The sequence below is a fragment of the Gymnogyps californianus genome, chromosome 5 (assembly GCF_018139145.2).
Source record: "Gymnogyps californianus isolate 813 chromosome 5, ASM1813914v2, whole genome shotgun sequence".
NCBI classification, from domain to species: Eukaryota; Metazoa; Chordata; class Aves; order Accipitriformes; family Cathartidae; genus Gymnogyps; species Gymnogyps californianus.
This window is the reverse complement of record NC_059475.1, coordinates 36,214,242-36,228,439: the sequence shown is the minus strand read 5'-3', so window position 1 is coordinate 36,228,439 and position 14,198 is coordinate 36,214,242. Positions and strand designations below refer to the sequence as shown.

General features: G+C 34.7%; 1 protein-coding gene across 1 annotated transcript in view; it reads right to left on the bottom strand.

Moving 5' to 3' along the window:
* Positions 1-14,198, bottom strand: part of FMN1 (formin 1) — a 189,729-nt gene that overhangs the window by 72,809 nt on the left and 102,722 nt on the right. Inside the window, exon 7 of the mRNA XM_050898323.1 lies at positions 7,622-7,709. Coding sequence (XP_050754280.1) covers positions 7,622-7,709 — 88 coding nt within the window. The remainder of the gene's footprint in view (positions 1-7,621; positions 7,710-14,198) is intronic.

The following is a 14,198-nucleotide window of genomic DNA, read 5'->3' as shown; positions in this document are numbered from 1 at the left end:
AAAAGTACCAAGAAAATACCTTCTGATTTACTTGCTATACAACCTGTCCTGCTATTATTGGCAATGTCCATGCAGACAGGCTGCAGTTAAAAATCTAGCCATATTACTCAATTCAATGATAGTTGGACATCTTAGGATGTTAATGTATGCAGAGACACACTCCCAAAAAGTCAGAAGTACTGCCAAAATCCACACAGACTCCTTAATTTCATCTTTATGTCTTTTAATATCTTTGTCCTTATACCTTTTTTCATTCAAACCGATCAAACTTAATGCCATACACATTTGGAGCAGAAGACAAAAACAAAAACATAAACATGTAAAATTGTGAAGATTGGCTCATTTTTTAAAAAAGAAACATTGATTTTGAAAAGCTGGAAGAAATCCCCAAACTCACAGGTGTCTTAGTATTCTTCATGTTCTTAAAATACAGCATATGCAATACATTCACAGTATGTTGTGTAAATTAACTTGAACTGGGGTAGCTGAAAAAACCCCATTACACTAGATCAAAGAAACTAATTATTTTACTTTTCACTTAGAGTTACAAGGAACAAAAGCTTCTTAATTTTTCTGTGAAAAACAAAACCCAGTTTTAATCATATGTATATTAACAGTATTAAAATGAATAAAAATCTTGATAAGTTTTTCAAAATGCTCTTCCTGATACAGTGATTTAACCGTGATACTTTACTGCATTAAATCTCATTATATCAAGATTCACATAAGTGTAAGTAATATAGGTGAAGTATCATAAATCTACAAAAGAGGCTCCAAAACAATTAATAGCTATTACAATATCAATCATCATTGGTGGTTTTTACTTTTATCTTGCTTTCTAGTTAGCTGTCTTCCTTATACTGTCAGTTCAGTTAGAATATTTCACCTACACCTCACAATATGTCGAAAGGAAGTAGACCCATGCTGTGAAAAGCTGGTAATTTTATTGGGTTCCTCTACCTTTAAAAAATCTGTTACTTGGCCAAGTCTGGTTTCTGAGATCCTTTTTTGCAGGGAAATTGAGGCAAACATTTTTATGTGGCCTATGGTGTCTGCTCACAACAAGAAGAATTTATATACACAAGGATCATTAGTGCAGGGTTGCACCCATTAGGATATAATAACCGTCAGCTAGGACAAAAAACAGATCAGCATCATGCATTCAAACTAACAGGCACACATAAAAATACTTGCCAACTACATTTCACATACTAAGAGTATTGCTTCGAATATAAACTTGTACCAAAGGTTTTTAACAGACTCTCTTTTTTAAAATCAATCTAACTGTAAAAAACAGATTCCCTACTGCACAGATTTTTCACATACTCTGTTTTATCACTTCAAAAATGTAAACCAAAGAAAAGCTGAGAATTTAAAGCATACTGTGTGCAGTCTACATACAACTGCAGAACTTAGAGGTTAAATATGAAAAAGATACTTCTCTCCTCTTAACCAGCTTGAATACCAACAGTCTTAAGGCTGACTCTGATATACAGCCTCACTCCTACTAAACACATTTTGGTTAAATCAGGATTTAAGTCCTGCTGACAGAGCTTACATATACTCAGCAGTATCAAACCACTTAATGTGACAATTAAACTATGAAATATGAAGAAATCACCTTAACTGCTCCCTAATGATAAAACAGAAATATGTTATTTAAATAAAAAGAGCTTGCCAAAGGTACATTTATTTGACCTGGAAATACTTCATTGTTTTATGTAGTACATTCTGCTGAGTAAGGCTTGATTTCATGGGAATATGAAGCCCGTCACTGGGAAATTTAAATTAAATTGTGACTGATCTAGTCAATTAGAAAATGACAACGATCGTTAAATACAAATCCCTACTTGGCAAAACTGCCTAAAATATCCAAATCGCTCTGGTTTACTTCTGACAAAATGATATGTTCTAAACTTATTTAAAGGTTTCCTCCAGTATTTATTATTATCCATATAATAAAACCCATTAAAATATACATTACAAAGAAGCACCATGGGTGCAATGTAGGTTTAGAAGACTAAGAAAGCTCAACTCCTGCAAGAAGTCATGAGCAAAAGACTCTGGCCCTAGTGTTAACCTACCCCCATCAGGCTGGATGCCCAAGGCAGATTCACAAAAACATATGTTGTGAATTTTCCAGAACAAAGAAAATAACTTTTAAAGAAAATTTTTTCCCAACTTCTGAGATGGGTATGCAGCTATCTCTGTACTTCATGCATAGTATACAGTATATATAGAATGCATACTGTAATATTCTGTGTAGGTGGAAGTCACACAACTTTGGAACAACAGTTTTTAAACCTTTATAATCTATACTTCCATCCTGCAAAATATTTTAGTTGAAACCCCAATAAAACTCTTTTCACATAGTGCAAGTAAGAAATATTCCAAAGCATTTATCTTTATCCAGAAGTATTTCCAAAATATAACAGAGAAAGGGACTGTGAAACTATTTGTGCTGCATAATAAGGTTAAAACACAAACTGGGATTCAGAAATTCTGAGCACACTAAGGTCTGCACATTAGAGTTACTTTGGAATAGTTTGCCTTATACATATAAAATACAGTCTTTCAGATGCTAAGAAAAATGCTGGTTAACAATGATACTGTTCTCTAAAGTTTAGATGTGCCATAAACCATAAATTGCACTAAGCCAATGCAACCTATTCATACAACTTCTATGGCCTCTCATTAGAGGAAGACCACACAGAAATCCCAGGATGATTAGAAACATTATATAGAATTAGAATGAATATTAGACTGATCATCAGTCTGGGTGAGTTAATCTGCTGTTCACATTCTTCCAATTATTTACTCCAATATATTGACAATGGAGGGTAAATCACAAAGTTGGAGAAGACCAATCAAACACTTTTCAACTGGTTGACTGACATTGCACAATAATATCGTAACTGTGTTCTTTCTAGAAAGTTGGTCCCCTCCTACAATGCCATGCAAAAAATTTTGATGCAGAGTGACATGATAGTTATTTGCATTGCTCACCATCAGAATATCATTACTGTAACACTATGATAAAAATATATTCCACATTTGAGGAGCAACCAAAAAAAAAACCCAATAATGAAGGTGAATCTACAAAAGCAGATGGCATGACCTAGGTTTTTTAACAAATTTATTCTAATCCATCCCATCTCAGTGTGATCAAGTATATTTCTCTAATATTTTCAAAACTTAATGTGCCTCTGCATAGATAATTTACATTGTTGGTGAACACAAGAATGGTCCAAATGCACAATAAATATACCAGATCCCCATACATGCTATTACAGGTTGGCCAGTGCTACTTTGATTTAATAAATGGAGTCTCAGACATTATATTTAATTGGTTAAAATCTAGGAAAGAAAAAAGAATACTAAATTAGCACTAGAAATAGTCTCAATGCCAAGGATCAGTGTTAAATTCTCCCCTTTTCCATATAGGCTAAGTTCTGTCAGCATTGCAGTGCTACAGTGTTAAACTCTTGCCTTGGTAAATGTACTACCAAAGCCTGTAGCTGTTCTGCGTGGAGTAATATGGCATTTTATTGCCACAAAGAGTGCAATAAGCTATAAAGTGTGCATCTGGTGTGACCTACCGCATCTCATAGATTTGGTCCCAAGGAAAATATACCAGCATGTGAGACCATCTAGTTAATGCATCCTGATGGAAATCAGGCGTATTAGACGGTGACCTATTTCCAGCAATGTACAGAAGCAGAACTTCTAGTGCCCCACAATTTTAGTGGCAAAATGCAGGTACTATGGAGGTAGGGAGGGATTTGGGAGAATCACTTTTTTGGACATAGGCATCTACATTTTACCTACATCCCATTTTCTGTAACTAAAACTTTTTTTCATCTGGGTTGCCCCACAATTTTGCCAGTTTACTCTTGAACAAAGATCTTGGTAGCTCATGGGAAGCTGGCACAGATGACATATGCTGCAGAAAAGAGTATTATTATGTGTTTTCCAGTATACTGCTATTGCTAGCTACTATATTGGGAACTGCCTGAGTGACTGGAATGTTGCCCTGTAAAAAGTTGGGACCAGTGCCCACAGAGGGTCTTCGCATACAGTTATAATCAGCATTTCCCATTAGAAACAGAACTGAAACACCTCACTGTGGAGTGAATTGTAATATTTCAACAGCAAAGCCACACAAGTAGTCTTGAGCCACAAGTTTGTCTCTCAAGCTGTAATATTTCAGCCGAACAATGATAGGAAAAGTAAGACAGAAGTGCACTGATATGAAATGGAAATTACTTCTCTGTGTAGTGTTAAAGCATGTTCCTTACCTAACAGCTGATCTCCACTATTCCTCATCTCTTCTTTATAAAGGATTTAAAAAAATGCAGAGAAAAAGCCTTGAAAATAATCTCAAACCTATGCACAATTTGATTATTGCGATTTGATTTTTAAATATAAATACAGATCCTACATAGCATACTGAGACAGACAGATTTTCTGTCTGCTGCTTCTGCTCAGGAAATGAGTATTATTAATAGTGGTCTAATCAGAAACTACATTACCCTCTTCAGTATCAGATATAGTTTCATATCATATATGTATCATATACTATCAATAAAGTTTCTCAGTGTTCTCAGAACATTACAGCACCTAGGATTTCTCCTCCTCTCCCACCTACCAAAAGGCTGGGTATTAGGACAGGTGTAGCATGACAATATTAACTTTCCCTCTGCATCATAATACCAACACTAGCCAAAATAATTATTCAGCATTACGTTGTCTTCTCCCTACACTGTACTCAGACACAGCAAGAATTTAAACTTATCTGCAAAGAATGAACTTCACTCTCTCAAACATGTGTGGGAGATTCCCTTCCTGAAGTGTGGCAGCTGGCTCATTATCAAATGCAGACTGAAACATGTGGGTGCCAGATATGGTCACTTGCTTATTTTGCACTGCTGAGCTATCTACAGAATATGCTGCGAAGCTATTTACTTTAGTTTGAGAGGGTAATCCTAGAGATGCAGAATTCTCACACTATTTTAAAGAAGGATGTAGTTTTTCTTGTGGTTACTCTCGTTTTGTTTTCTGTACAATTTTGCATGCATCTGTATGCACAGGGCAGTTCATTTGAGGACAGTTTTTCTATACCTGTATTTCTGTAACTTCTACTTAAGGTAGAGTAACCAGTACACTATACACAGACAGTAAATTCATTTGTATGTGGCTTTTCAACAAACATGGTCAGAAAAACTTGAAATAAAACTAGATATCTTTTTTTTCATTTCAACTTTCCTTTGCTTCAAGTTTCTTCGTTCTCTGTTGCAAGCTGCCAAAGACCATTAATTTTTCTCTTCCCTGTCTTTCACATACTGAATTATGCTGCAATGGACACTGGTTTGAAAAGAGGAATGAGCGCTTAATTTTCATGTTTCTTAGAGGTAGCTCTTTGTAACTTCACTTTGTGGGGGAAAAAAAAAAAAAGAACTTTGACGTTCATCACCCAATGATCATATGCTTTTTTGGTTAGATGTTGTCATGAGCTATTTAGCTTATTACTATCTTTTTTCATCCAGTACGTTGACTATAGCGGTCTTCAAAGAATTTGTCCTCTGATAGGCAGGACTGCACACAGATTTAAATTAAACAATATACTAGGGGATAAACACACATTAAAAGAGAAACAAGCATAATTCTACTGTTGTCTTCATTGTAGTATGCATTTCTAAAGATCCTCTCTACAGAACAGATGTTTTCCCTGAGTCTGGTGAACTGGTTTTTTTTTCCCCTAGATAGTCTCTGCACACAGATCTTGATTAGAGTCACTCATCCTGCTTTGTTAACGTATTTCAAGAAAAGTTCCACTAACAGCATTCCCAAATCCTGTTTGTATCTCCTTGCTGTTTCCATAAGCAAGAAGCAGCGTATCCTATTGCTGCCTTGAGCAACACATGTGGTGACAGGCCAGTCATTTGCTACCTCAGAATAAAGAGGGTGATGAGTTATAAACTTTCCTTCAGTGACAGCACTTGTTTTGGTGTCTCTCTTCTACCAACACTCTAATTTTCATTAAACTTGTAGGACTACATTGGCTATGTCTACAACTGCAAGTAGTGTAGTCTTTAGAAATGGATTTGTAGACAGCAACAGCTGGTACTGAAGATCCAGTGTTCACACTATACACATTTCAGGGAGTTTTAACTATCTCTCATCTGATCCTGTGGAATTTAAAGCCTGCTATAGGTGGAGACTGCTGGTGTGCTCCTAGAGCACATCTTCTCATTTAATTTAATTCTGAAGGATGTTTGTGCACTCTGAGACTGCCCTGCATTGCTCTGCAATGCAAACACAGCAAAGGGGACAACTGGTAGATTTGATTCAAAAGTGCACTGCTGATTCAACCTAAAATGCTAGTGTATACACACCCAAACATTTGACCTGTTCTTTTCTCTTAAATTTGGTATAAATTGGCCCGAGGGTTTCAAAAGCTATAGAAGTACAGCAAATGGGGGGGTGGAGGGGGACAGAGAGAGAGGGGGGGGGAGAGAGAGAGATGTTCTATTTTAGCAGAACATCATGGCATGGAAAATAAAAAGTCATGAAAACATCTCTGAAGATACTTAAGAATACTACCCAGTTTTTATAATACAGCTGCTATCCTATCCTATGCTGCTGTAATTTCTGCCAGCAAATTATTCAGACCTTTAGTAATACAGTTTTTTTTCCATCTCATTCTGATACCTTTCACACAATACTGGCAGGCACAAAGTTATTCCTTCTTTTTGTTGTTTCCCTCCATCCCAAGAGACATCTGTAAGCCCTTGTGCTTTTAAAGTGCTAGATGCTCAAAGGCTCTTCTGAAATTAATAATAATCAATGCCAGCAGCATCTCAACACCCTACCCAGTATTTGCATGTGATGGAGGGAAAACAATAGCAAAAAGGAGACATCAACTTGAATTCTTCCAGCAGTTGTTTTAAATGGTGAATATTTTCCTTTTTTTAATGTGAAAAAGAAATAAACAATATCCTTAAACAATATCTTTTTAAATCCAGAACATAAGCAGAATCTGAATTACCCCAGTGTTCTGAAAAATCTGTATTTCTCTACAGTTGTATTGGCAAACTCAGATAATTTCTACCAGTAATGGAATTTATACACTGAGTAGCCCTACGCTTTGAAAAATGCCATCCAGTAATCATCTTTCTGATTGCTACATGGTAGCTGCATCAGTTTGGTATGTGCTTTTTATACTGCTAATGAAGCCAAATTTAAACATTCAACAAATACCAACTGCATGTTTGAAGACCAAAAGATTTATATATAAGCCCTCCATTTAATTTTTGTCAGTGGAGGACTTGCTTAAGAAAAAGGAGGGAACTGTAGGGGAGGCATATGAAACAGTTTTGAGAAAACATTACTAGAAGTGATATGTGAACTGAAACAGTACAGAAGGAGTTGTACCTAAATTCAATTCTGATTGTTTAGGTGAAACTTTTAGATATACTGGAATATACTGGAAGAATGATTCTTCTGATATCTTAAAGAGGACTATATTCAAAGCACATTCTGTAATGTAAGAAATTCTCTGAAGGGGGCTATGAGAAAACATCCATGCAAATCTGATACATTAAGTGTAAGAAACACTTACCTTGTTGAATATCCTTCATCTCCAGGTGCAAACTGGATATTAAAATTCCTACAGTTTGAGACCGTTTTCCATCCAGCAATTTGATAATCTAGAAAGATGATGCAAAATGATCTGAGATCAAATGAACATTCTACAAAGGATTCATTCACATTAATGACAGAAGTTAATGTGTGAATTGCATTCAATGTCTCTCTAAACATCAAACCTTTTTATTAACTAAATGTGGTAGTAAGATCTTCATCTTATCTCTATGCTCTGCACCTTAACAGATGGCTGATAAATGGAAGCTTGAATTCTCACCAGGTCTAGTAAAGAACATCACCTCTTACTTGTAGGATGCTATTAAGGAGGAAGAAAAAGGCACATAAAATATTTATTCTGGAATATACTTTTTCCCTCTTCTCTGTAAGGTGATCAGGGCAGAACTATTTAAGACACTCTGAGTACATCACAAGTTCCTTAGTTTGTCTGCTAGTTTACATCTCAGTGCGAACACATTTAAGTCTATCTTTTTGACAAAGGATCAATTCCTGACCAAGGAGAATTGGAAAATTGTCTTCTTATGCCCTCTCAACACTATTTCTGGAACACTAGGGGCTACTGAAAGGATTTCTTTCACTCTTGTCTGAATGTGCTTCTTCCACACCCTTGACACTTCACAAGGACTTGAGGATTTTGTTCACATTTTGGGTAACTGACACTTGTTTATATAATATACTGACATTCAGATTGTAATCTTTTCAGATGTCAAGTGGGGGAAGGAGAAGAAAAAGGAGGCAGGGAAACCTTGAGGACGTTATTTTGGCTGGTTGAAATTAGTGATACTGATCAGAATTGTAGAAGTGTAGTTCAGATGTTAGAAATGTCAAAACCAAACTTCCCACAATGTTTGGACTGTTGGTATTTGTGCTTTTGATTTATGTCATAAGAAAGATATGACAGCAGCACATCACAAAATGCAATACAGACATAAGTTCTTCAAAATAAGAAATGTTCAGATCCAAGCAGTTGGCTTACTTCAAAGTGTTGATGAACAAATACTATTAAAAATACTAACTCATATGTAAAATTAAAACTCATAGCTAAGTTTTCCCTAAGTTATATTCCTAGTATCTGAACAATATTTAATCTATATGTATCCAAATTTAATTTTAATAGTTGAGTGACACTAATATTTGGATATTTAATAATATTAAAAACTTTAAGTAATTGTTATCCCTTATCCCTGTAATATTCTTATAGATGCTCATATTACAGACAGTTAACTGACAAAATTTATACTAACTCATACAAATGTTTCTTACCCGTGTTTTATGGGATTTAGGAATATTTAACTGTGCAACTACTTAGTCATTCACCTATATAAAAGTAATTTGTAGTTGAAAAACACAGGAGAAAGAGAAATGATAGTGACATTTTCACCTGAAAATGCAAAGTTAGTTCTTATTTATAGAGTACTGAAATTGGACAATACATGAACAAGTTGGAATACATGCTGCCTTCAACAAAGATCTGACAGGTATTTTATGTCCCTGTTGTAGGGACTCAACATTTAATGAACTTATGTTAAAGTAGATGTTGCGTATTTTCTGCCAAAATTTGAAATAAAATCTATTCTGAGAGTTTTTTTCAGCCTATATGTACAGCACGTATGCTGGATATTAAGAAAGTAATACTATTTAAAGTGTTTTATTGAAATGAGAAAGAATTCAGGCTCTTTATCTCCTGAGTACACAAGCAGACAAGATGATTTGGCTACAAGTCACCATAAACGAATAGTCTGTAAGCACCACATCCTGTTGACTGTGATTTTTCAGAGCAAATGTAAGTAACTGCTCAGTTTATCATGGTCATTTCTGAAGCTTTACATGAATTTGCTGAACTCCACAGCACATTAACTTCTTACAGGGATAATTACAGGCTTGAGTAGTATGCAATTTGTATAGCATTCACTGACCTCCAAGTTGACCTTGTTCAGGGGCAAATTCATAGGTTGTCATAAACCCCATTAGACATGCCTAGTTTGAGGCAAAATCTTTCCAGACTATAGGCATTGTAGACAATATGACATGTGAAATCATTCCATTAAAGTATTTTTAAGTGCTAATATATTCTCCAGATATGATCAAACTAGCTCACATTGCTAAGCAAGACTTCCTCCTTAAAAGATTAGTGAAAAAATTTTAAAGATGACCCTGTATAATTTTAAAAGCTAAAACAGAGATTCATGTTTTAAAATGGCAAACTAACTGTATGTTCACATGCATTTTAGACAAATGTACACATGGTCACAATTACCAGGCATCAAACTAGACTCAGACTACCTGAAATAGCTTCAACCAACTGAAATCTGTAACTGAAGGCTAATATTTTATTCATTAGAGAGCAAAAATAGAGCAATAAGACAACAGAATAGCTTAAATTGGACATAAAACTACTCTAAAAACACAGTTGTAATGCTAAGTCTTACATAGGACATTTGTCATAGATTTTCAGAACCAATGTGTAACTTGAAAGATTTTGCAACAAAAATATATAATCAGTAGTAAAGCAGAGAATATATTTTCAAAGATGTTCATTTTGCCCCAAGTTATGGTTATTCTGGGGAAGTGACTGACGGGGAATTAAATGTGTGTGTGAATTCCAAATGGAAAGGAGAGACAAAAAAATCAGCACTTTTCCAGGTCATAAAAACCATAAGGCAAATAAAATGAAAGTTTGTAAAGACTGCATTGAACTATTTAGTCTATGCTTTTAAAAGACAGATCACTGATCACCTCTCAGCATATTGGGACTTGCTTGTAGCTGGCAGTGACAGGTAAGCAGCTAAAATCCAGCTGACGCCAGTTGATGCTGCTATGCCAGCTGGCAGGGCTTGCCAGCTGCCTGCCGCTCCTCCAGACTATGAATGTATCATTGTAATGGATGCAGCATCTTCTGGCTCAGTGACAAAATTGTGACTGCTGGAGCTAATTCATTTAATTCACTGACCCATAACATTATTTGCTCTATGTGGTGTTCCCCGACTATTTTTTAATGTTATTAAATTAGTTGATTTGCTGTACATAAGCGCCCCTTCTACATCTTTCAAATATTTATCATCTAATTTAAAAGTGGAGACATACTGAAGCTTGAATACATTCCTAAATTATTCTGTCATTCCCATTAAAAGGTGTTTCTCTAATGTAGCCAGAAATGTATTTCATTAACTATTATACCACAGACTTCACTGTTTTGTCTAACTGTAATGTCTACATTCTGTCCAGGACACTTACTGGTGCTGAAATCTGAACAGATTCAGTTTATTTTAGTGATTAAAAGCTAAATCTTTCCTCCTGCTAGTGCATGGATTCTTTCCATAATATTTAAATTTATGGAGAGAAACCATAAGCTAAAAAGCTGTCCTGCATATCACAGTGTTTCCCTCCATTCCCACTCATTAACTTTTATGGTGAAGTCAACAGCCTGGACCCATAAGTAGTCTGCTGAAACCCTGTTCAAACAGAGGAAGAATATCCTGCACAAGAAGCAAGTAAGTATGCTCCTCAAGCCATTCTACACAAATACCCCAAGAGTTACCAATGAAATTTCAGAAGCTTAAGACTAGACATTATCTCTTCTATTCCTACTCAAGGGAGAGCCAAGTTTAACTATTTTTTATTTAACATGGATGAACCATAGCTTTATATTTTTTAAATATTTTAAAAATATTTTAGGAGACATGTAATTCTATTTGCAATTCTATTGGATGAAAAAACCCCACTATTTTTAGCCTTTTGCTAAAGGACAAGCAAATGGCAATTTCTCAGGATAAAACAGGAGGTAAGAAATGAGCTAGTAAGAAACTTATTTCAATATTTTTATTCCTGTCAAAACTGTAAAAACAAGACAAAGCCACAAAATAGGTATTTACCCTTTACAGACACTTTCCATATCCTACATGACTGCAGAGCTTTGTGGTAAACAAGGAAATGCCATATTCATTCTTCTCAGTACAGCACAAAAAATAAAAAGAAAGTGAGAGTGCCTCGGAAGAGCACGCACTAGCATTTTACTACTTCCACTCAAGTTTGAACACTGTTTATTATCTTATGCAGACAGCTGAAGACAGTCATTGTGTTTCAACCCTGCAAAGCTTCCAACATTTTCTGCAATATCTGCCCTTCTTGCGGAAACACAAAATTCATTAATTGTAATTCCTCATTTAGTTAGATGGACAAAAAACTTGCTGACAGACATATCCCTTTCAGTTAAAAAAATGCAATTCACTCAAAATATTGACACTCTTCTTAAATGAGAACACATGTTAATAATTACGTGAAGTCTGTTAGAGATAATAGACAACAGAAAAGCCATTATCTTTAATGTCCTCCTGCGTCTTTGAAATGATAATCATTGCACTAAAGGGCCAAAAATGATTGATGGACTTTCATTTGGAGCATACACCTGACACAAATTACTTGACATTTACTCATTTTTTTTTGTAAGATGAAGACAGAGTGGCATCACAAACATCCAACTATCCTGTTTCTTGAAAAAGTATAGAAAATACTTGAGTTTTTGAGGGTAAGTTACTAACAAGTGCTCAAATATATTGGAAAAACTAATGCAACTTCAAAATATGTCTAATTCCAGCAATGGAGCTACAGAATGCACATGGAATAAATCACAGCAAAGGAATGTTCTTTTCTAAATTACTTCTTTTTCAGGCTTACAGGATATCATAGCTTAATACATAATGAATCGTGGTTTTTATTTCATTCCAAAATACATGTCCTAATTCTGCCTTTCCTCTATTTGGTACTACAAGAACAGATTTTGGTTCTGCAAATTTAACAAGAAAGGGAGAACCTATGGCTTGAAAACAATTACATATGCCTATCAGCTTAAAAATTTGGATGGATATGTACAGACAAGAAATGTTAACAGTTTAGAATGCATGAAAGCAAAATTGTTTGTACGTAAAACTTCAGTCCTTCATCTGACATGAAAACATCTACAGAAGACTTTCAGAGTCTGAGAAAGATGTTAGATCCTTCAACTTATATTCAAATCTATTGACAGCTGAGTTCTTTCAAAAACAACTGATGTTTTGGTGTTTTTTTCCAGAAAAATAGGTTAGAGTTTTAATAAGCTAATTGTTTTCAGTTTTCATTGTTTTCATAAACAGCTATAGACCTTAATGGTACTGTACTGAATCTACTTACAGTTGAACATTTTTGGTACATAAAACTTCATAGTTGAAGTCCATTTACAATTTCACAAATATCACTTACAATTTTTTTTTAAATAAACCATACATCCCTAGACAAATGCTTTAATGCGAGTGTTAGTGGATAATACAATAGGTGCAGAAATCATACATCCACAATGCTACAACTGAAATCTAAGCATAAGAAAATATAGAAAAATATATATAGAAATGATGAAAACAGTCCAGATTAACAGTTGCACTTTCACAAGCATGTCAGTGATACTTTAAAAACAGGACATAAAATAGGAGTCATATTCAAAAGGCATTTAAAATCTAAATGTCCAATAGAATCAGATCTAAATTGAAGTTATGTACTAAAATAACCTGGTGGATCTAGCCCTTTTTCTTCTTGATTTCCAAGAAGCTGTAACTTCTAAGTAATTTTGAAAGTGAGACCAACTACGTGCATTTGAAAAAGCTTAACTAAAGACCACAACACCTTGGTGTAAATACTTTTAGATCCAATGTATATTGCCAAGCTGCATTATACCAGTAACTCACGTATTTAGATTAAGCTAACTGAATTAGCCAAAACGAGAGAGAAATTTATTTGATTCCTAGCAGTTGCTAATGAACTTCTTTATTTTTGTCCAGTGACTTCAACTTTGCCTGCTGCAAATTCAACCACTTCAGAACTATCCTAGGAAATAAAACCCCCTCCTTCTATACATTACTTATCCATCTAGAGTCTCTGGGAAAGTCAGGATGCAAGCAATAGTCTCTTTTCCATTTCATAGATATCACACCCAAAAAATCACTGCATTGTATTACCTTGCATAAAATTATAATGCTTTTAGTCTTACACTTCAAAAACGTTCTTATGAGAGAAGAATTATATTTATTAATTCTTAAATATATTGCACACTATTTTGCTCTAATATTGGGACATAACTAATAAATTCATCTAGACAGTAAATTCTCCCCATCCAGAAAAGACAAATTCTACTCTAAAGACGTAATACCTAAAAAACTAGAATATTTATTTTTATCATTATCTACATAATATTGTAGAAGTTTTATTTACAAGATTGCATATATGCAGGGCAGATAAATGCATAAGAATAAGGGTTTCCTCAAATATTTCAGAGGATGTAGAGTTGGAAAAAAAATAAGAGGTTCTTCCAAAGCTGCTAAATTTTCCAAAGGAGTGTATGATCAAAGAAGCATGAACAGCCACATACTTTGCAGAGCTTCCAAGCCCAGATAAGCGTTACCATAACAAACTTCAAGAATAAAGTGTACCAGAAAGGTACATCTGACCTTCATTTAAACTATATTATTTTTACATTGTATCACTATCAAGTGAATGTACTATATTTTTCC